At 47.5% G+C, this 23,681-nt stretch overlaps 1 protein-coding gene across 3 annotated transcripts in view; it reads left to right on the top strand.

Moving 5' to 3' along the window:
* Window positions 1-23,681, top strand: part of Hif3a (hypoxia inducible factor 3 subunit alpha) — a 32,845-nt gene extending 9,164 nt beyond the window's left edge. For all 3 annotated transcript variants that reach the window (XM_057759517.1, XM_057759520.1, XM_057759529.1), the window contains 12 exons: window positions 1,159-1,243; window positions 2,192-2,304; window positions 2,662-2,870; window positions 3,820-3,926; window positions 4,164-4,311; window positions 7,387-7,499; window positions 8,097-8,287; window positions 10,138-10,239; window positions 11,140-11,411; window positions 12,553-12,664; window positions 15,274-15,355; window positions 16,933-23,681. In XM_057759517.1, coding sequence (XP_057615500.1) covers window positions 1,159-1,243; window positions 2,192-2,304; window positions 2,662-2,870; window positions 3,820-3,926; window positions 4,164-4,311; window positions 7,387-7,499; window positions 8,097-8,287; window positions 10,138-10,239; window positions 11,140-11,411; window positions 12,553-12,664; window positions 15,274-15,355; window positions 16,933-17,030 — 1,632 coding nt within the window. In that variant the 3' untranslated portion in view covers window positions 17,031-23,681. The remainder of the gene's footprint in view (window positions 1-1,158; window positions 1,244-2,191; window positions 2,305-2,661; window positions 2,871-3,819; window positions 3,927-4,163; window positions 4,312-7,386; window positions 7,500-8,096; window positions 8,288-10,137; window positions 10,240-11,139; window positions 11,412-12,552; window positions 12,665-15,273; window positions 15,356-16,932) is intronic.

Raw genomic sequence — 23,681 nt, 5'->3', positions numbered from 1 at the left:
CTTTCTTTCTTTCTTTCTTTTCTTCTTCCTCTTCTTTTTCTTCCTTCTTCTTCTTCTTCTTCTTCTTCTTCTTCTTCTTCTTCTTCTTCTTCTTCTTCTTCTTCTTCTTCTTCTTCTTCTTCTAGACAGGGTCTTCCTATGTAGCCTTGTAGCCTTAGCTTGCCTGGAACTCAATATGTAGACCAGGCTGGCCTGGAACTCATGGAGATCCACCTGTTTCTGCCTCCTGGATGTTGGGATTAAAGGCGTGGGTTATCCCACCCTGAACAACTCTCATTTTAAAAGAATTCTCTTGCTCCAGAGAGCCATAGACTCACTTCACTTACTTTATTGAGCTTTTCCCCTCCCTTTGAAACAGCATGTCATATAGCCCAGGCTAACCTCAAACCCACTATGTGGCAGAGAATGTCCTTGAACTTCCCATCCTCCTTCCTCCACATCCCCATTTCTGAGATTATAGGTACTTGACACAGTGCCCAGATGCTGTGTCTGATGTCAAATCCAGGGTCCAGTCTGAATTAAACAGGTGTGCTACCCACTTACCCACATCTCCAACCCAAAACATTTTCTTTTCTTTTTTCTTTTATTCAAATGTCATCTCCTCAAAGAAACTATTCAGGGCCACTGTCTTTTATTATTATTATTATTATTATTATTATTATCATCATTATTATTATTTGGTTTTTTGAAACAGGGTTTTTCTGTGTAGCTTTGGTGCCTGTCCTGGAACTAGCTCTTGTAGACCAGGCTGGCCTTGAACTCACAGAGATCCACCTGCCTCTGCCTCCTGAGTGCTGGGATTAAAGAGGCACGTGCCACCACCGCCCGGTGAGGGCCACTGTCTTTAAACTAGATCATCATGTGACCTTACCCAGGTGCCTCCCCAGATGCACACATGCATGTCCACCACCCAGTAAATGTCAAAAGGCAAGGATCCATCTATGATCTGTCCAATCATTTAGGAAGGCTCCTAATAAGAATTGGGTGCTGAGAACTGGTTGCTGAATGAAGGAGTGGGTGAATGAGTGACTGAGGAGGCCGATGACCTCAACCAGATTCCTGATTGGGGCAAAAGTGACAAGCAGAGGGTGGAGGAGTCAGCCCAGGAGTCCTGTTCAGTGTGTCTTCTCTCCACTATAAACCCTACCCTTTCCCCAGCTGGAGCTCATCGGACACAGTATCTTTGATTTCATTCATCCCTGTGACCAAGAGGAACTCCAGGATGCCCTGACCCCCAGGCCAAGTGAGTGCCCTGTAAACCCAGACCCCACTTCCCAGCCCTCCCTATCTGGAACACCTGCATAGAGAAAAGTGAAGGGAATTACCTATGCCCTGACTGCTCCCTTCCCTGAGTGCTCCATTTCCTGGGTACTCCCTTCCCTGGGTGTTCCCTTCCCTGGGTGTTCCCTTACCTGGGGACTCCCTTCCCTGAGGGCTCCCTTCCCTGAGTGTTTCTTTCCCTGGGAACTCCCTTTCCTGAGTGTTCCCTTCCCTGGATGCTCCCTTTCCTGGGTGCTCCCCTTCCTGGTTCCAGGTCCCAGCTTTGGGGATGAGGCTGGGGAGACTTTAAGATTTTATTTTTGAGTCAAACAGTGGTAGTGCACACCTTTAATCCCAGCATTTGGGAAGCAGAGGCAGGAGGATCTCTGTAAATTTGAGGCCAGCCTTCTCTACAGAGTGAGTTCCAGAACAGGCTCCAAAGCTACAAACAAAAAAAAAAAAAAAAAAAAAAAAAACCCAAAGATTTATTTTTGCTAGGTGTAGTGGTGCATGCCTTCAGTCCCAGCACTCGAGAGGCATGAAAATATCTGTGAGTTCAGGGTCAGCCTGTTCTACAGAGTGAGTTCCAGGACAGCCAGAACTACATAGAGACCCTGTCGTCTCCCCCACCCACCCACCCAAAAAAAAAAAAAAATGGAAGGAAGAAAAAAAATTATTTTTATTTTAAGTAGGCGGAGCGGAGGGAGGGGTGCTAAGGGGTGGAGCGATGATTGTACAGTGCAGGTGACTTCAGAGGCCAGACGTGGGTTTTGGAGTTACAGATGGTTGTGAGCTGCCTGACATAGATTCTGGGATCCAAACTCAAGTCCTCTATAAGAGTAATACCAGCTCGTAACCGTTAAGCCATCTCTGAAGCTGGGGAGACTTTCACATTCACTTAGCAACACGTCACTTCTCCGTGCCTTCCCAGGTCTGTCCAAGAAGAAGCTGGAAGCCCCCACAGAGCGCCACTTTTCCTTGCGCATGAAAAGCACACTTACCAGCAGGGGGCGCACGCTCAACCTCAAAGCTGCCACTTGGAAGGTGGGCTGGTACTGGTCTCAGTGGGATGGGTCTGACCCCTGAAAATCTCACTCCTTATTGGATCTGGGTCTCCCGGGCTCAGAGATTTGCTGGAACTCCTTCAGACTGAGTCCAATAGGGTATTAGAACACGTATGAAATTGTGTATCCCGGGGCCAGACATTAGGATGGCAAGGTTCTCAGCCTCCTGAATTAAGTCTCCCAAGTTTCCTGAGGGTTGGAATGAGGATCCAAGACCATAATCAAGGATCTTTTCTCCCCGGTTCCCTATGGGACCCAGACATAGGTCTCCCAGCCCTATGGGTAGCCTAAGGCTAAGATGGATACCCACACTCACAACGCCCCACTTCACCCAAAGGTGCTGCACTGCTCAGGACATATGAGGGCCTACAAGCCCCCTGCGCAGACTTCCCCCACCGGGAGCCCTCGCTCCGAGCCTCCCCTGCAATGCCTGGTGCTTATCTGTGAAGCCATCCCCCACCCATCCAGTCTGGAGTCCCCTCTGGGCCGAGGGGCCTTTCTCAGCCGCCACAGCCTGGACATGAAGTTCACATACTGCGATGAGAGGTGGGCAGTGGCTTTGTGCAGAACCACACCCACCCACCATCTCCTCTCTTTGGTTTTGTCCAAATTCATTCTCTCTCTCTCTCTCTCTCTCTCTCTCTCTCTCTCTCTCTCTCTCTCTGTGTGTGTGTGTGTGTGTGTGTGTGTCCAGTTTTGCCCAAATTTTTTGTGTGCCTGCTTGCCTGTGTGCCTGTCTCTGAATGGCCTTAAACTTCTAACCTCCCGAGGGAGGGGATTACAGGCATGCTGGGGTTGGAGCCTAGGACTCTGTGCATGCTAGGAAAGTCTCTGACAACTTGGCTACATACTCAGAAGCAGTGACTCCAGGTTCTGATGTCTTGGATTTCCATCCCGGGCCTGTAACACTGCCCCAGTGACTTGGCCTCTCTGCACCTCCGTGTCCTCAGCTGTCCTGCAGGAGAACAGTGCCCATTATTTGCCATTTTCCTCAGCACTCCTTGCATCGCACAGTGCAGAGCACAATGCAAGGGTCTCATTTTCAGTCTATAATGATTTTCATTCTTTCTTTTTGTCGTTTCTGCTCCAGCTTCATGCTTCTTTCACATTATTTTCTTTATCTTCTCTGCTTCTTCCTTTTCCACCCTGTCGTATACACACACCTAATTAATTCCTTTTTCACTTACTTATTTACTTATTGTTGTGGTACCAGTGGTGGAATGCAGGGCCTTACACATGCTTGGCAGGGGCTCTACCCCTGAGCCACACCCCCAGCCCCTCAATGGAAGATTCTAGGCTCTGCCACTAAGGCATGCCCTGAGCCCTTGGTTTTTTGATCCTGCTTCAGCCTCCTGAGTGCTGTATTACAGGTGTAAGTTGTCACATTCTTTCTGTTTCTTACCCTCCCCTTGTCTCTCTGTTGCTGTTGTTGTCTGTGACACCTGCCCTTTCCCTCCATCTGGGCCTTGACCAGTACCTCTCCATCTTACTACAGGATCGCAGAAGTCGCTGGCTACAGCCCTGAAGACCTGATTGGCTGTTCTGCCTACGAATACATCCATGCACTGGACTCTGATGCAGTCAGCAGGAGCATCCACACTTGTAGGTGACCAACATGTCCCCAGGCCAGAGCCAGCTGCTGCATGATCCCACCTAACAGTAATCCCCAATCTCCTGAACAGAAAGCCCAGGGTGTTGTGGGACTTCTGCCCCCCGAACCCCAAATGCTAGGGTCTGCATTTTGTCTTCTATGACCTCTCACCCCTAATTCCAGCTTCCTGAGCTTTCTGTCCTCAGGTGTCCCCGCTAAGACACTGACCCCATCCACCCTTTCCCCAGTGCTGAGCAAGGGCCAGGCAGTAACGGGTCAGTATCGCTTTCTGGCCCGGACCGGAGGCTACCTGTGGACTCAGACCCAGGCTACAGTGGTGTCAGGGGGACGGGGCCCCCAGTCAGAAAGTATCATCTGTGTCCACTTCCTGATCAGGTGAGCAGAGGGTGTAATGTGTATGGAGGGATGCATTGGCAGACCTGTGCTTTGTGCGTGTCTAAGGAAGTGTACATGTGTGCCTGTTTGGAACGCTTATGTCCATATGAATGCACATATGCATCTCTGTGTGTTCTTTTTTAGTTTCGTTTTTCAAGACACGGTTTCTCTAAGTGACCTTGACTGGCTTAGAACTCTATGTAGACCAGGCTGGCCTCAGACTCACAGAGATATACCTGCCTCTGCTTCCCAAATGTTAGGATTAAAGGTGTGCACCACCAGGGCCCCTTGCTAATTTTTTTAAAAACAAATTATTGGTGGTAGATGAATGGGTTGAAGAGATGAGTTAGCAGATAAGAGCACTGGCTGTTCTTCCAAAGGACCTGGGTTCAATTCCCAGCACCCACATGGTGGCTCACACCCATCTGCAACTCCAGTCCCAGAGGATCAGGCATCCTCTTCTGTGCATACACAGTGCATACATGGTGCATACATGGTGCACAGTCGTATAAGCAGGCAAAAATCCATACACATATAAATAAATAAATAAATAAATAAATAAATAAATAAATAAATATTTTGCTGGGTGGTGGTGGCAGTGGCACACACCTTTAATCCCCGCATTCAAGAGACAAAGACAGGGAGATCTCAATGAGTTTAGGCCAGCCTGATCTACAGAGCGAGTTACAGGACGGCCAGGGCTGTTACACAGAGAAACCCTATCTCAAAAAAACCAAACAAAAAACATTTGTTGGTGTTTTGAGATAGGTTCTCATGTAGGCCAAGCTGGTCTCAAACTCATAGCAATCCTCCTGCCTCGGGCTCTCGAGTGCTGACTAGGTCCAGACCAACAGTTCCTTTCTCATGGTGACTAGTGGTCTGGAGAATGAGTCAGCACTGTTTGTTTATCTGTGTGCCAGCTGGGGGACTTGGGCTGTGTCCTGTTGGGGGTTATACAAACAGCCGTTATGAACATTCTCAAGTGGGGTCTTGTGAGAATGAACATTTTCATTTCTCCTGGGTAAGCATCTAGGAGGGGAATGGGGAGGTCATATGTTTCCATGAAAACTGAACTTTCTAAGGAACTGAAAACTCTTCTCACAGTGCTGTGCCATTCCGCCTTCCCTCCAGCAGAGTATGTGAACCCCAGTGCTCCCCATCCTTGCCACATGTCATATTGCTGCATATTTTCACTTTAGGAATTCAAATTGCTAATATCTGGAGTAGAGTGCCTGCTTGGAATGGCCCTGTGAAGGGCTGGGGAAATGGCAGGGGTTGGGGGGTAAGAGCTGAGCTCCTGCATAGAATCTCTCAGGACAGCTGGAGATTTGGCTTAGAGGTAGAGCCCCTGCCTAGAATCCCCCAGTGAGGGGCTGGGGTGTGGCTCAGAGGTAGAGCCCCTGCCTAGAATCCCCCAGTGAGGGGCTGGGGTGTGGCTCAGGGGTAGAGCACACCGGGCCAGAGACATTCAGTCACACGTTTAAAGTCACACAGCTCAGAAATGGCAGAGCTGATATTTGAACCCAAGATGCTAGCTTCAGAGTTCTTGTTCTCAACCTCTGTGTAGTGATGCCTAACTGAGAGGTGTCTGTGAACTGAATAAGTGAATGAGCTCCATGCAGTCTGCATGCATATACATGACACAAAGTGCATAGAGGTTTTGGTGCATGTCCTTTTCCTCCAAATACAGGTATTCCTCTATGTCTGTGCGTACCAAGCGTGTGCCCGTGTCACTATGTACATTCTGCCTTTCAGGGGTATAAAGCTGGCCATCTTAAATTGGTACGTCCCCAGGATAAGCTTAGTGAGGGTAGAGTCATAACTTCTCCAGGAGCTGCTGGGAGCACCAGATGTACTTGTGTTCTGCCCTATGGGATGCTTTTGCTAGTGAAATGCAAATGAATGCATGGTCCTCAACCTCAGATCCACTCCTCCAAAGCCAATTTACCCAGCCAGCCTTAGGGTTGTCTCCAGAGCCAGAGACTGTGGGATGGGAGGTGCGGGGGATGAAAAAGGATGTATTTATAAACCTGTTCCCTTGAGGATGGAGATGTCTATGAATAGAAGCTTCTCAAGTAAATGCTTATTCATAGAAATATAGCTATGAATTCTTCATATTTGGAAATGTAATGAAGAATATGGGTTTGGCTTTTTTTTAAAGTTTTTTTGAGATGCGGTTTTCTATAGAGCATACCAACATCAGATTCACTATGTAGCTAAGGCTGATCTTGAACTCCTGACCCTCCTGCCTCTGCCTCCAAAGTCTTGGGATTACAGGCAGCAGCCATCAAGCCCAACAGGTTCTGTTTTATTTTGTCTTGTTGAGACAGGGTCTCATGGCAGTAGCTCAAACCAGCTTCTCAAACTTCCTGCCTCTCAGCCTCCCAAGTACTGGAATACGTGTTGGCTCCACCACTCCAGGCTTTAAGTTTCTTTCAACACCACTGCAGGAGCAGCCTGGAGGAGGGTTTGCCTAGCATGCATAAAGTTCTGAGTTCAATCCCCAGCACAACAAACAAACACATAGATAGATAGATAGATAGATAGATAGATAGATAGATAGATAGATAGATAGATAGATAGATAGATGATAGATAGATAGATAGATAGATGATAGATAGATAGATAGATAGATAGATAGATAGATAGATGCCATTATAAATCAAGTCTCTCTTATCATAAATTTGGGAGTAAAAGCATTTCTGAGGGGCCAAGGATGTGGTTCAGTTGACAGGATGCTTGCCTAGCATACACAAAGCGTGGTGTTCCATCCTCGGACCCCATAGCCTGAGCATGGTGGTATGTGCCTGTAAGCCCAGCACTCAGGAGGTGAAGACAGGAGAATCAGAAGTTCAAGGCCATTCCTTGCTTAGGCCAGCCTGGGCTACGCGAGACTCATCTCAAAACAAGCAAAATAAATCCTGGTGAGAAAGCAGCAAATTCCCTTCCCTTTAACTCCTAGATGATAATACCTCTGTAGGAAGACATGGAAGAGCAGCCACCTGGGCAGGAGGGTGGGCAAGGACACTTTCTGACTCCCACTGTTTTTTCTCCTGCTCCCCCCTTCCCCCACAGCCGGGTAGAAGAGACAGGAGTGGTGCTGTCCCTGGAACAAACAGAGCAACACACTCGCAGACCCCCTCAGCGGGGTACCTCCTCACAGAAGGGTATCCCTGGCAACAGTCTAGGTATGGATCAAGGCCATTGTTTTCTGAGGACCCCTAGAAAAAAGGTCAAATGCATTCACATGGCTCACAAGGCCCTGTGGGACCGTCTGCTGCCTCTCTTCCTGTCACTCACCCACCAAGCCACACTGATTTCCTCTCCGCACTCAGGGCATGCCACACTCCTTCCGTTCAGTGCCTCCCCCCCCCCCCCCGTGCCGTTTCTCTGCTTAGGATGCCTTTCCTTCCAGTCCTCCCTACATCCAAGAGTGAGATGATTGCTTCAGCTTCTTGTCGCCTTCCCTTCCTCCCACTGTGGAGTGTTCCCTGTCGCTCACACTTCCCTACTCCGTGGGAGAGAGGTGCATGCTCCAGCCAGTCTTAACACACAGGAATGCAATGGCCAGACGCTGTTTGCAGCCACTAAGCCCTTCCCCAAGGACCCTCCAAGGCTCCATAGCAATCTGATTGTGAAATGGCCTAGAATGAGGCCTTTTGACTACTCCTCTCCAGCAGTAAACACAATGACTATCCTCACCATCATCCTCTAGGCTGAGCACAGTAGAGCAGGGGTTGGCCCTCAGCCCTCGGTAATCCCACTATGTTCTGTTCATCCTCCAGACCCACCTGCTCCCCGGATTCTGGCCTTCCTGCACCCTCCGGCCCTGAGTGAGGCCTCCCTGGCTGCTGACCCTCGCCGTTTCTGTAGCCCAGATCTGCGTCGCCTTATGGCACCCATTCTGGATGGGCATCCCATAGCCGCCACCCCCAGCACCCCACAGGCTACGCGTCGACCCCAAAGTCCTCTTCCAGTAAGCAGCGTCACCTCCCTGAGCACACAGAACCCATTCTGCTTGGGCTTCTGGCTTGAGTCTTGTTGTCCTCTGTTCTCAATGTCTCCATCTCAAGGATGAGATGGGTTTCTCTAAGACCTAAGTTGCAAGGTAAGTACAATGGCACACACTCAAGATCCCAGCACTTAGGAAGGATTGAGTTCAAGGCCAGCCTTAGCTGTGTAGTGAGTTCCAGGCCAGCCTGGAATGAGATCCTGTTCTAGTTTTATTTCTGTTGCTGTGATAAACTGTCCTGACAAAGGGAGGTGGAAAGACGGCTCAGTGGTTAAGAGCGCTTGCTCTTGCAGAGCACCAGAGTTTGGGTCCCAGCATCCACATTGGATGGCTCACAACCACCTGTAATTCCAGCTCCAGAGAATCCAGCAACCTCTTCTGAACTCTGAACATCTGCATTCATGTGCAACTCAGGGGGAAAAGGGTTTATTTTGACTTGTAATTACAGGTTTTATTTTATCACTGCAGGGAAAGTCACAATGACAGAAGCTTGAGACAATAGGTCATATCACATCTATAGTCAGGAGCAAAGAGAAATGAATGGATGTATGCTTTCTTGTGCCCAGCATCATTTCTCCATGCTTAGGCAGTTCAGGACCCCTAACTAGGGAATAGTGTCTGCCACCCACAGTGGGCTGGGTCTTCTCACATCAATTAAGTTTAAATTGTGTGTGTGTGTGTGTGTTTGTCTGCATGTATATGTATGTGCACCACATGTGTGCCTGGTTCCTGTGGTAGTCAGAGAGGGCATCAGATGCCCCAGAACTGAAATTATTGGATAGGTTTGAACCACCATGTGGATGATCAGAATCAAACTTGGATCCTCTGGAAAAGCAACAAATTGTCTTTCTTTTCTTTTCTTTTTCTTGTTGTGGTTGTTGTTTGTTTGTTTGTTTGTTTGTTTGTTTGTTTGTTTGTTTGAGACAGGGTTTCTTTATATAATAGTCCTGGCTATACTGGAACTCACTCTGTAGACCAGGCTGGCCTCGAACTCAGATATCTGCCTGCCTCTGCCTCCTAAAGGCTTGTACCACCATCACCCTGTGCAACAAATTTTCTTAACCACCAAGCAATTTCTCCAGCCCCTACCTCAATTAACTAAGACAATCACCCACAGACATCTCCACGGGCCAATTCAATGTAAACAATCCCTCTTTCTAGGTGATAGTAGGTTGTGGCAAGTTGACAAAGCTAACCATCACAGAACCTGCCTCAAAATAATAGAAAGATAGATAGATAGATAGATAGATAGATAGATAGATAGATAGAGATAGATAGATAGATAGATAGATAGATAGATAGATAGATAGAACCAAGAATAATGAGACACACCTGTAATCCCAGAATTTAGGAACTGGAGGCAGGAAGAGCCTAAATTCTAAACCCTCCCCAGCTACATCATGAATTCAGGGGTAACCTTGGACTACCGGAGACAATGTCTCAGAAAAACAAAAGCAAAAAATAAAACAACAACAAAAATAAGCAAGCAAACAAACAAAACCACCTTTGTTTGTATTGCTCTTTGATCCCCTGCAAGCACCAGTTTAAAAACTTCTACCTCCATGCCAAGATCTTTTTTTTTTTTTTTTTTTTTTTTGGTTTTTCGAGACAGGGTTTCTCTGTGGTTTTGGAGCCTGTCCTGGAACTAGCTCTTGTAGACCAGGCTGGTCTCGAACTCACAGAGATCCGCCTGCCTCTGCCTCCCAAGTGCTGGGATTAAAGGCGTGCGCCACTACTGCCCGGCTCATGCCAAGATCTTAATTGTGAGCACTTCCAGACTCCATCTCTGGTGTTTCTGCTCTCTTTCCCTCCAGGCTGATCTTCCAGATCAGTTGCTTGGGGGCTTAGAGAATGCATACAGACTCTCCACTGCCAGGAAAGACAAGACTGTGGAGAAAGATCTAGATAAAGCTCAGGTGAGTACTGGCTTAGAGGAGTCAGTTTATCTGACTTTACAAAAGGGTGATGGGATGGATGGGTGGGTGAATGGTGGATGGATGGATGAATGATGGATGGATGGATGGATGGATGGATGGATGGATGGATGGAATGATTGATAGACAATGGAATAGATAGACCATTGTTTCATTGGCTGGGGATGGGAAAGGGAAGACAGAAGGACAGGGAAGGGAAGAGAGAGGGAGACAGAAAAAAATAGATGATGACAGAAACAGATAAGGTAAGAGAGAGAGAGGCAGAGGGACAGAAAAACAGGCATCCAGATAGAGACAGAGACAACGAAAGACAGTGAGGGAGGGAAGACACTTGGAGAGACACAGAGACAAAGAAGGGGAAAGATGGAAGGAGACAGACAGGGAGAGGGACAAACAAAGGATACAAAGACAGAGAGACGGGTTAAGAGGAGACAGATGAAGAAGGGGAGAGAGATAGAGTGAGAAGAGACAGAGACAAATAAATAGATACAGAGAGACAGGAAGAGAGAGAGAAAGAAGGGAGAGATAGAAAGGCAGGACTACTGGTAGAGCCGGAGAGACATGGTCAAAACCACAAAGACACAGAGAGAGACACACACAGAGACAGTGACACAAATGACAGCTGCCACAGCTATCATGTCCTCCAGGAAAGACACTCAGCATCCTGTTCTTTTAAACCCAGGCCACTGACTGATCTCTGTGGAAGGGGACTGTGCCCAAGGAGAATCGTTGAAGCACCTTAGGAACTGACTAGCACACAGTCTTTGTTCCCATTTGAGAGAGAGGAAAAACAGCTCTTCAAGCGGACCACTCAGAGAACCCTCCCCCTGCTCCACCCCAGGCCGGAGCTCCTGCTATAAACTCCCTCCTGCCCCCTTACAGGACTCTGACACTCTGGACTTGGAGATGCTGGCTCCCTACATCTCCATGGATGATGACTTCCAGCTCAATTCCAGCGAGCAATTGCCCAGGACCCACCGCAGACCTCCTGGGGTGGCCCGCAGACCCCGTGCTCGGAGCTTCCATGGTCTGTCGCCCCCCATCCCTGAGCCCTCCTTGCTGCCCCGCTGGGGGAGCGATCCACGACTGAACTGCTCCAGCCCCTCCAGGGGAGATCCCCCTACAGCCTCCCTAATGCCTGGAACTCGGAAGAGGTGAGCCACAGTAAAGAGGGATATAACACAGGCAAATAGAAGATCCCTGCCCACTCTCATGCATCAGCCCCATCCCTCAGCATGCTTCCCGTCTCCACCTCTCCAGCCAGGCTCTCCACATTTCCCGCATATGCCAGTTTTATTCCAGCCCCTGTAGCCTTTACATGGAGCCCCCTCCACTGCTCTTACCACTTACCCAACTCCCACTGTAGCCAGAAATCAATCATTGGGACACATTTACATATGAATTACTGACACTTTTTGTTTTAATGGGAAGAAACTGGGGCTGGGAATACAGCTCTTCAGTAGAGAACTTGCCTAGAGATCAAGCACCTGCCTGAAAACCCCCAGTGAGGGCCTTGGGGTGTGGCTCAGTGGTAGGGCCCCTGCCTAGAATCTCCCAGTCTGAATACATTCAGTCACATTTAAGGTTACAAAGCTCAGCCTCTCACTAGGGGATTCTAGGTGCTCAACTACTGAGTGATAACGCTAGTCCCCTCACTGATGGGTTCTAGGCAGGTTCTCTAGTGCTGACCTATATTGCCATTGTGGGGAGATGGATGGATGGGTGGGTGGATGGATGGATGGATGGTGAGATGGATGGTGAGATGGAGAAAAAAATCAGTGGATGGGTCGGTGAGTAGGTAAGTGGATAAATGAATAGATAAAGTACTAGCAGATGAGTGAATGGTGGCTGGAGGTGAATGGGTGATTAGATGGATGGATGGACATGCAGGTGGAGAGAAGGACAAATGGAAAGATCAGTGGATAGATGGACGGATGGCTAGATGGATGGAAGTATAGGTGGATCACCAGATGATGAAGAAGAAGATAGAATGACAGCTGAATGAATGAGTGGACAGATAGGTGAGTGGATGGGTGGATAGGATGAGTCGGGAGAGGAATGCGCAGATGGATGAATGGATAGATGGGAGTGGGGAGAAGGGGAATGAAGGCCCATGTGTGGAAACTTAGGTCACAATGCAGATGAATAAGAGGATGGGTGGTGGGTGGATGGGTGGGTTGGTAGGCATGTATGTAAAGGACTAAACAGTTGTTTGGGAAGACCATTGACTTCCAACAAGGGTACCAACACTTGCCCAGGTTTGTTGTATTTTGAGTCTTGCCTGTGTCTCTGCAGGGCCCTGGCCCAGAGCTCAGAGGACAAAGGGATGGAGCAACTGGAAACAAAGCCCGCCAAGCGGTCCCCCAGCCTGGAACCTGGAAGCTTCCGATTGCCTCCCCTCAGCCTGGTAGGTCTAGGAAGTTGGGGGTGGAGGTTCTGCTCTGAAACTAGCAGGTTTCAAACCCGTGTTTCATAGATGGGACAACCAGAGAGGACCAGTGGCTGACTGAAAGTCAGACAGAGTATCGGTGGTCGGGCTGCAGACAGGACCTGGATCCTCTTAAGTCTGCTAATGGGCATGAAATGACTTTGCAAACATCACTAAGAAGAGACACAAAGTAGGGAGAGAGGAATGAGGCAGTTCATCGGATGAGGAGGAATCATCTCTGCTTCCGTGGTCCCACTCCAAAATGAGACAACCTAGGATCTGGAGTACCACTGCAGAGTTTAAAGAATAAACATTGAGTGTGGTAGCCACACCCATAACCCCAATGCTAGAAAGACTGAGGCAGGAGGATTAGCAGATTGAGGTCAGCATGAACTACATAGTAAGATCCTGTCTCAAAAAACAAAGCAAGAAGCCGGGCGGTGGTGGCACACGCCTTTAATCCCAGCACTCGGGAGGCAGAGGCAGGCGGATCTCTGTGAGTTCGAGACCAGCCTGGTCTACAAGAGCTAGTTCCAGGACAGGCTCCAAAACCACAGAGAAACCCTGTCTCGAAAAACAAAAAAAATAAAAAAAATAAAAAATAAAAATAAAAAAACACACAAAGCAAGAGAGGCTAGAGAGATGGTTCAGTGGTTAAGAGCACCGATTGTTCTTCTAGGTTCAATTCCCAGCACTCACATGTCAGCTTACAACTATCTCTAATTCCAAGATCTGACACTCTCACACAGACTATATGCAGATAAAACACTAATACATATAAAATAAAAATAATTTTTTAAAAAAATTAGCAACAGCCGGGCGGTGGTGGCGCACGCCTTTAATCCCAGCACTCGGGAGGCAGAGGCAGGCGGATCTCTGTGAGTTCGAGACCAGCCTGGTCTACAAGAGCTAGTTCCAGGACAGGCTCCAAAACCACAGAGAAACCCTGTCTCGAAAAACCAAAAAAAAAAAAAATTAGCAACAAAAGTTTTTTAAAAAGCAAGAAAAACATTATTCTGCACAATAGCAAAATCTGTTTTTTGTTTGTTTGGTTGGTTGATTTTTTTTTTTTTGTAAAGCCACCTTGGATTGTATGACTTCCACGATGCCTCTAACACCTCCCTATCTCCCAAAGAACTCAGTTCCAGGGTTTGCAAGAAATGTTTGCATATGAAATGTGTGAGTGATAATATCAATAGCTCTTCATTACTGTGTGCGATCCTGGCTGCAATAAGTATCTCACAAGATTACCTTATTAATTCCTTTTGGGTACAGTTTAATATTGTTTCATAATAATAAATATTGCCAGGCATGGTGGCGCATGCCTTCAATCCCAGCACTCAGGAGGCAGAGGCAGGAGGATCTCTGTAAGTTTGAGGCCAGCCTGTTCTACAGAATGAGTTCCAGGGCAGCCAGGGCTACACGGAGAAACCCTGTCTTGAGAAATGCTTAGATAAATCAATGTCGTCCTTATGGTGAGGCAGTTACATGGAGGAAGATAAGCAGCATTACCAGTCCATCTCGGTGGCACACCTAAATGGGATGCTGGGAAGAAGTTAACAAGCTTGTGGATGGTGTGAGGACAGTGCAAGTGAGCCCACGGCTGCTGCAGCATCAGAGCCAGCACTAGCCCCTAGGATTAAGGCCTAACACCTTCCAGAGTGGGACATAGCCAACCATAGCAGGCAAACAGTTAGAATGCCACCTTCCTCCTCCCACCTGCTAGGGTGGTCCATCTTCTGAGTACAGCAGGAAAACACAGCAAAATTGCACAGCAATGGGATCAGCCTCTTGGGTCACAGAAGAAGGGAAAGGCGGGATGACCACCCAGAGGACATCTAGAACAGTGATTTTTCCCAAAGTCTTTTGGATGACTAGTACTCATCAGACTCCAGTTAACCGCTGCACCATACTGTCTTGTCAGACAGGTGATGGTGGTGGTTATGATGATGATGATAGGGCTGTTGCTGATAACAGTGATGGTAGTGATGATGCTAATGAGAGTGATGGTGCTGATGCTGATGAGAGTGATAATACTGATGATGATGATGATGATGCTGATGAGAGTGTTAATACTGATGATGACGATGATGAGAGTGATAATACTGATGGTGATGATGCTGATGAGAGTGTTAATACTGATGATGATGCTGATGAGAGTGTTAATACTGATGATGACGATGATGAGAGTGATAATACTGATGGTGATGATGCTGATGAGAGTGATAATACTGATGATGATGCTGATGAGAGTGTTAATACTGATGATGACGATGATGAGAGTGATAATACTGATGGTGATGATGCTGATGAGAGTGATAATACTGATGATGATGATGATGATGATGATAATGATGATGATGATGATGAGAGTGATAATGCTGATGAGAGTGATTATGCTAATGATGGTGATGGTACTGCTGATACTAGTGATAGAAGTGATATAGATGGGGCTGATGATGCTAAAGATCCTGTACTGTGGTTGATTCTAATCATGAGAGTAGTGAAGCTGCTACTGACGCTGGTGATGATGTCATGGTACTGATAATGACATTGATGGTGACAGCTCTATTTCCCCAACTTCCCAGAGTTTTCTTCTGCAAGGTCGACAATTCCCAGGGAACCAGCAGGATCCCAGAACCCCTCTCCTGGACTCCCATGAGGCCTTGGGTGAGTCACAACAGCTTGGGTATACAGAAACTTCAAGTCACTTCTACTCTGGATGGTTCCACAAAAGATTAACAGAAGAATGGAACCATCTCAGGGGTAGGTGAGGGAGGGTAACTTAGGGTTATTTTTGCTGTGATGAAACACCGTGACCAAAAGCAACTTGGAGAGGAAAGGATTTATTTCACTTCCACTTCCACACTAGTCCATCATGGAGGGAAGTCAGGGCAGGAACCTGGAGGTAGGAGCTGATGCAGAAACTGTGGCGGGTGCTGTGCTGCTTACTGGCTTGCTCCCCATGGCTTGCCCAACAGCTTACTTTTTTATTTTCCATTCCTTTTCTTTTCTTTTTGAGGTTTTTTTGTTTGTTTGAGGCGGGCTTTGGAGCCAGTCAAGACTGGCCTTGAACTCACAGAAAACTGCCAATCTCTGCCTCCCGAGTGCTGGGATTAAAGGCCTGAGCCACCACCACCCAGCCTCCAGGCTGCTTTCTTATAGAGCCCTGAACCACCAGCCCAGGGATAGCCCCACCCACCATGGGCTGGACTCTTCCCCATCAATCATTAATTAAGAAAATGTCCTATAGCCGGGTAGTGGCCCATACCTTTGATCCCAGCCTTAGGAGGCACAGGCAGGTGGATTTGAGTTCAGGGCCAGTCGGGTCTACAGACCAAGTTCAGGACAACACAGAGAAACCCTGTCTCTAAAAACAAAACAAAACAAAAAAGAAAAAAAAAAAAACCAGAGAGAGAGAGAGAGAGAGAGAGAGAGAGAGAGAATGTCCTATAAGCTTTCCTAAAACCCGATCTTATGGGGGCATTTTCTCAGTTGAGGTTCTTTCCCCTCAAATGACTCTAGCTTATGTCAAGTTGACACAAAACTATCAAGTACAGAGGGTGCCATCAGGTAGCCCTTCCTTCCCTCTTCTCCTGTGTCCTGTGGAGAGAAAGAAAGACCCTAAGGAGGGTAAGAACTTACCGTGGCTACCCCTTGGGGTGGACCCAGAGAGAGCTCCACTTCGAAGCTTGACCTAATTGAAGTAACCCCACAAGGCAACTCCCAGCCACGTGGCTTTGGGACAGCTGCTATAAAGCCTCAAGTCCCTTAACTGTCAGTGGGAGCTTACGAATACAGTTCTTACTGGAGGACCTGTTTGGAGAAATGAACTCATGGAGATGCTTCATGGGCAGAATCCAACCAAGAACTGTTGTGTAGTAAGTGGCTCAAGGAACACCTCCCCTTGTGACTGCAGGGTGGGGCAGTGCTGGTTCTGCAGCCTTTGGCTCCTTTGTCTTTTCATGGTGATCCTACTGTGCTGCGATCAAAAGCTTTGTCTTTTTATGGTAATCTTACCTTACAGCGATCAAAAGCTTTGGTCTCACTTGAAACTTCAAGTGAGTCCTGAGGATCAAACTCAGCGTTCTGTTCTCACCCTCCAATATGTGGCTTTTAAGGACAGAACTCAGCCGGTCAGGGTTTGCAGCAGGCACCATACCCTCTGAGCTATCTTGCCAGCATGCCTCCCTGCTTTTATATGCAGGTGCTAATTCTCTCCTGATTGACCTTCCCTTTTTCTGCAGGACTAGCTCCCTCGCTGCTCTCTCTCTACCAGCATGAGGAAACTACCCAGCCCAGGAACCACGTCCCACCAGCGGCAGGCTTGGCCCAGGCCCACTGAGTCAGCTTTCTTCCCAGATCCCTTCTTCTACCCCAGAGAGGACTCAGCCACACTCCACACCAGCAGCTCACATCCAGGATGGGGCCTCTCTCCTCTGAGTGCCCCCCAACACCCTCGGCCAGCCTCAGTCCTACCTCAGACCCCCCCAACCCTCTGCCTTCACCCATTCAGGGGTTTCTTGGATTATTTGCAGCTCAGTGACCTCTGGGAGGGGGTGCGTGACCCCCTCCACCTCCTCTCAGGACTTCTCTTGGGATTCTCCATAGTTGGTTACCTCACTATCCCTTTCTCTGACTCTGCTTTATTTGGGAGAATAAGGGGTTGGAAGAATCAGGGATTTGCCTCTGATCCTGGCCCCATGGAGTTTGGATAACCATAATCACATTTTTTGTTCTTTTGTGTTTGCTTTTGTTTTCCATCACCCTTCTATCAGTTTTACTTTATCCTTTTCACAATAATTCATTCGGACACTCTGCCTTGTGTAGGGTTCGCAGCAATGTGGGACTGCGATGTCCCCCCTCCTCAGTGGGTGGCAAAGGTGGGTAGACTCAGGGTCAGACCTCACCCCAGCGACTTGTGGAGTCTCAGCCTCCCAAGCTGCCACCCAATCTGCCTGTTATTTCTGCTCCTACTTCCTACCAGCACCAACCTAGCCTAAATAATGTCTTCATTTGTGATCTTCCTGTTTTAGGTATATCCAGCAACTTCCTCTACTCAGCAGATGCATAATCTCCGACCTTTCCTGAATCTAGAATACTTGACTCCTACCTTTACTGTTTGTAGACTGTACAACCTCTAGTCTTCCCAGGTCTTAGGCTGTACCACTTTCCATCTTCCCCGGTTCTAGATAGCAAGACCCAGGGCCTTCCTTGCATCTAGACCATGTAGCCCATGGTCTTTGTTGGTTCTAGATTGTATGCCCTTGGGCCTTCCCTGGTTCTAGAGGCTTGTGGACTCTCTGGTTCTAGAGTTTCTACTTCCTTCTAAAATGCACAATCCATGGACTCCATATCCCTTATCCTTTCCCGTTTCTAGACTGTGAGGCCTATGGCCTTCCTTGGATCTAAACTGTGCCACCATTGGTCTCCTCTGGATCTAGGCTTATGGCCTCTGGCCTTCCTTGTTAAAGACACCATGGCCTCTGGCCTCCATGGTTCTAAACTGTGTTATTCCTGTCTTCTTCAGTTCTAGACTATGCAACCTCTATCCTTCTCTATCCCTAGTCTGTACGTTCTCTGGTCTTTAACTGATTCTCAACTGCACACCTTATCACCCCGCTTTGGTTTTACACTATGCCACTTTTCTGACCTTTTCTCTGGTTCTAGAGTATAGGCCCTCCAATCTTCTGTGGTTCTAGAGCTGTGGCTCTCAGTCTTCCTAATGCTGCAGCCCTTTAATACAGTTACTCACACTGTGGTGACCCCAACCATGAAATTATTTTTGTTGCTACTTCATAGCTATAATTTTGCTACTGTTATGAATCATGTAAATATCTGCTATGCAGAATATCTGCTATGCAACTCCCAAAGGGGTTGAAACCTACAGGTTGAGAACTGCTACTCTAGACTATATCTGTGAACATCTTTAATTCTAGGCTATATGACCACTAACCTTCTCTGACATTCCCTGGTTCTAGACTATGCTATCATTGACTTCCCACTGACTCCAGACTGCATCACTTCCACCATGGTCTGCTACAGTTTCTTCAAATCCTTCTAATGCCAGATCTCATAGTCTTCAGCTCTTTCTTGGACTGGCTCTCACAGCCCCCAGTTGTGTCTGTTTTCAAACCTCACAGTGCTTTAAAGTGTGCTTTGAATTACATCATCTGTAAGGCTTTCTGGGTCTAGAGTCTATGACCACCAGAATCCTCTTACTACAAAACTCATCCTGTAATATCCTCCGCTTCTAGACTTCTTCAAAATGCCTGCGGTTCCCATGTCTTCTGTTCCCTGTCATTGCAGACCGTTTTTGTGTTGTGTGTGTGGTATTGAGGATTAAATCCAGGACTTTGCACCTGTTATTCTGCTCACCTCTGCCTCTCGAGTGCTGGGATTAAAGGTGTGCACCACCACCACCCGGCTCCCTATTTTATTTCTTGTTTGCTTTTTGTTTTTTTGTTTTTGGTTTTGTTTGTTTGTTTGTTTTGTATTGTTTTGGTTTGGTTTGGTTTGGTTTTGGTTTTTTTGTTTGTTTGTTTTTTGAGACCTGGTTTCCCTGTGTAACAGTCCTAGCTGTCCTGGAACTAAGCTGGCCTTGAACTCACAGGGATTCACCTGCCTCTGCCTTCCAAGTGCTAGGATTAAGGGCATGAACCACCACCACCTCATTTCTTGTTTTGAGACAGGATCTTGTTCAAAAGCTCAGACTAACCTTGAACTCACTCTTTCAAGGTAGGCCTTGAACTCCTGTTCCTTCTGCCTAAGCCTCCCGAGTGTCTAGGAATTTGTGGCCTTTGAGACTGAGTTCAGTTGATCTTATAATTACGATTCCTTCTTGTTTCTGGAGCCCACAACTCCAAACTTCTTGTAGGTACCAGTCTTTCTCATCTGTAAGATATTTGGTTTTAAATCCAAATCTCATTTCTACATCATTTTGGTTCCAAACCTCACAATGCCTATCTTATTTCTCTCCAAGTTTCTGTACGCAAGAATTCAAGAACTGCTTTCCCCCAGTAAAGAAGGGTAAAGCGAATTTTTTTTTTTTTTTTTTTTTTTTTTTTAGTTTTTTCGAGACAGGGTTTCTCTGTGGTTTTGGAGCCTGTCCTGGAACTAGCTCTTGTAGACCAGGCTGGTCTCGAACTCACAGAGATCCGCCTGCCTCTGCCTCCCGAGTGCTGGGATTAAAGGCGTGCGCCACCACCGCCCGGCTGGTAAAGCGAATTTTATGTCTTGAACTTAGAGCTGACTCTTCTGGAGACAGACACCATGTGCCCAATCTCTTGGGTTCTAGATTTTACTACCTCTACCATCCCCAGGTTTTAGACTATGCAAACTCTAGACTTGAAACTTCCAGAATTCCTTGATCTCAGATAACTGAGCTTCAAATATCAAGCCAGGGGGTGGTGGTACACACCTTTAATCTCAGTCCTTGGGAGGTAGAGACAGGCAGACCTCTCTGAGTTGAATCCAGACTGGTATACAGAGTGAGTTCCAGGACAGCTAGGGCTACTCAGAGAAGCCCTGTCTTGAAAAACCAAAACAACACAAAGCAACAACAAAAGAAAAACCTTCTGGATTTTGTTGTTGTTTTGACAATGTCTCAAAACTCAACATTAAATTGCCACGTGGTCAAGAATGACCTTGAATTCACAATACCTCTTCACCCACCTCCCAAGTGCTGGGATTACACTCATGCCTGGTTGTGTGTGGTGCTGGGGATTGAACCCCGAATATCATGCATGCTAGGCAAGTACTCTACCGACTGAGCCACACTCAGCCTCTGTAGATGTCTTCTGATTCTAGACCTTACGCCGTGAGTTCCTTTGGTTCTAGATGCCACAGTTGCCCAGTCCTCCTGACTTCAGATCTTATGACTCAAATTACCCTGAATCTAGAACACATCTTGAAAATATCAGCTGATAATGCCTTGCCTTATACATTTCTCTAGTTCTAAACCTTAGATACCAACTCTTTTTCATTCTAGATTGTAAGAACCCAAAAATCTCTGTGAATTCTAGAATTTAGTTTTGGAGTTCTTGGGGGCGGCAGGATTTCACTTAGCTCAGGATGGCCTCCAACTCACTACATAGGCAAGGCTGACCTTGAACTTCTGATCCTCTATCCTCCTCCACGTCTCAAATGCTGGGTTTGCACGTGTGCACCATCACACTCACCTTATGTGGTGCCAGGGATAAAACCCAGCTGTGTATGATGACAAGCAAACACTCTACCAGCTGAGACACATGCCCTCTCCCAGGCCTTTTCGAATTCTACCATTACGCATAAATCACTGGGCTAGGCCTCTGGCTTCTGATCCTACTTCTTCGGTTTCTAGAACGCAACCTCCAAATGGGTTTTTGTAGAATGTTTCATGTTGTAGAATCTAGAATTCACTCTGTAGGTTTTCTTGGTCTAAGACCTCATATCCCTTGACTTTTTAGGTCCACATCTAATCTTCTAGCTCTGTTCTGGGCTTCCTGGCCCTCGTTGTACGTGTCCCAGTTCTTCCCTTAACTCTCAAGTCTTCCCATTCCAGATCCTATGCTCATGAACTTCATGTTCAAGGCCCTCCTATCTCACAGCCCTAAAAATTCTATACCCTAGCATCTCTTTCACTCCTCACCCCAAACCTCCAGGTATGCACTTAACTTTTCTCCAGGCCTCTAAAGACCTGGGCCTCCCTCCTCTCCTTAGGGGAATCCATAATCCAGCCGCACAGGCACACGCACAGCCCTATCTGCTTATCTTGGGGTGGGGAGAGAAGGAAGGACCCCTCAGCTGTCTCCCACCAGCTATGCACCCTCCTTACCCGCAGCTCCCTTTCTACAATGGTGCTACTCTTGGTCTTCCACAGAAAAAGCCTCCCCTCTCTGTCCCATTCATGACTCTATGGAAGGTGCCACTCAATCTGTCTTGTCAAGAGGTGGCCTGTTCAGGTGCTACAGGGGAAAGGGTGTGAACCTTCTCTCCTATCATGGGTTTTGTGGGTTCTCAATGGAAGGAATTGTCCTGGGTAGGAGAGAGGAAGGACATGGCCCAGCCATTCTTGCTCAGAAACCCAAAAATGTCTCCAAAACCAGCATAAAGACCTCGCCTTGGTAGGCACCAGAGAGAAATGTGTTGACTCATCTGTGGGGTTGCTTTGAAGGGTGTGGGTGCACCATGTAGCTGGTATCCATTGGCTGTTTGTCAGAGACTATTGTATGCCATGCTAGCCTCAAACTCACTATGTAGCCAAGGATAACCTTCAACTTTGATCCCTCTGCCTCCACATCTTAAGTATTGGGATATAGGGGTGTACCACCACATTTGGCATCCATGTTACTCTCTGATGTGTGTGTGCGCGCGCATGCGTGCGTGAGTTGGGATGTGGGTGCCATGCCATATGTGTGAATATCAATGGACAACTTGCAAGAGCTGGTTCTTGCCTTTCACCGTATGGATCTTGAGCATCAAACTCTCAGTTCATTGGGCTTGGTGGCAGCATCTTTACTTGCTGATGCTTCACAGTAGCCTGTGGAGTTTGTTTGCTTATGTTTGTTTGTTTAATTCAGGGTCTTATATATCCCTGACTGGCCCTTCACTCACTGTGTAGCCAAGACCTTCTGATCCTCCTGTCTTGATCCCCCTAGTGCTGGGATTACAGGCATGCTTCACCAAACCTGTTTTATTTGGTACTGGGGATTGAATCCGGAGCTTGTTGCATGCCATCGAGCACTCTACCAATCGATCAACATCTCTAGCCCAGCACTGTGGTTTCTTTTTTAATGTCTGTGTGGTGTTGCGATCCTGCATATGTGTGTGGGACTGTTTAGCACAGCAATTCCAGAAGAGTGTGTGCGTGCGCGCGCGTGCCTGCCTGTGTGTCTGTGTCTGCGTGGGAGACTGTGAGTCTGCAGGTTCCTGCGTGGGAGGGTGTGTCTGTTCTGTTTCGTCTCTGTACGTGCCACTCTTCTATCCTTCTCCCTTGTTCCTCACAGGCAAGAAAACCTCTTTCAAGTAGTTGCACTTGCTGTGCTTCCTGCCCTGAATGTCTTTCCTGAGGAAGTACCTTGGTGGGTAAAGTGATTGGCTAACATGCACAAAGGCCTGGGTTCCCTCCCCAGCATCACATAACGGGGCATGATGGCATGACCTATAATGCCCTCACTTCCTAGCTGAAGGTGGGAGGGTTAGGAGATCAAGGTAATCTTCAGCTGCACGCTGAGTTTAAGGCCAGCTGAAGCTATGTGGGACCTTGTCTTAGAAAAAGTCTTTCTCCCTCATGCTCTCATTTGCTCAATGAACTCATACTTCAGATCTCTGTTCAACACTCCTCAGGAAGCCATTCTTGCCTCCCCCAGTTGGAGAAGGTTCTTCTAAACCTTCCGAAGTCCCCTCATTCCAGCCTATTTACACTGTTGAACTCACAGATTACCTGTGAGGTTCTCAACATGGGGCACACTTCTCTTCACCTCTTCAAGCACTGCAACTCACATGAACTTTGCACTGGGTTGGAGATTTTAGCTGGGAAAGAGAGAGAGGGAGATCAAAGCAGGGTCTTACTCTATAACCTAAGCTGACCCGGAACTCACTATGTGCCTCAAGCTGGCCTCAAACCCATGGCACTCTTTCTCCCTCAGCCTCTCAAATGCTGGGATTGCAAGTGTGAGCCTTCAGGCCGGGCTTCTCTCAAACCTCCTCTGCATTTATGCACAGGCCCCACAACTATCTATCTCCTCTTTACAAAGGAAATAACAGAAAGGGTGATTGCTTGCCCAAGGCCACAGAGTCTCAGGAAAAGTCTGAGCTGGATTTCAAATGTATTAGAACAGATACTGCCTCAAAAATAAAAGATTTCACTGGCACTGCAGAAGCAGTCAAATAGGAACTAAGTGCTGGGAACTTAGATTCAGATTTGGACCTTCAGTGAGACTTTTCAGGAGTAAATTCCTGTGAACTTCAGTGTCCTCACATGTAAAATGGACATGACAACAATACCTACTTTCTA

The sequence above is a fragment of the Chionomys nivalis genome, chromosome 2 (genome assembly GCF_950005125.1).
Source record: "Chionomys nivalis chromosome 2, mChiNiv1.1, whole genome shotgun sequence".
In the NCBI taxonomy this organism is placed as follows: Eukaryota; Metazoa; Chordata; class Mammalia; order Rodentia; family Cricetidae; genus Chionomys; species Chionomys nivalis.
The sequence above is the reverse complement of the archived record's forward strand: the minus strand, read 5'-3'. Positions and strand labels throughout refer to the sequence as shown.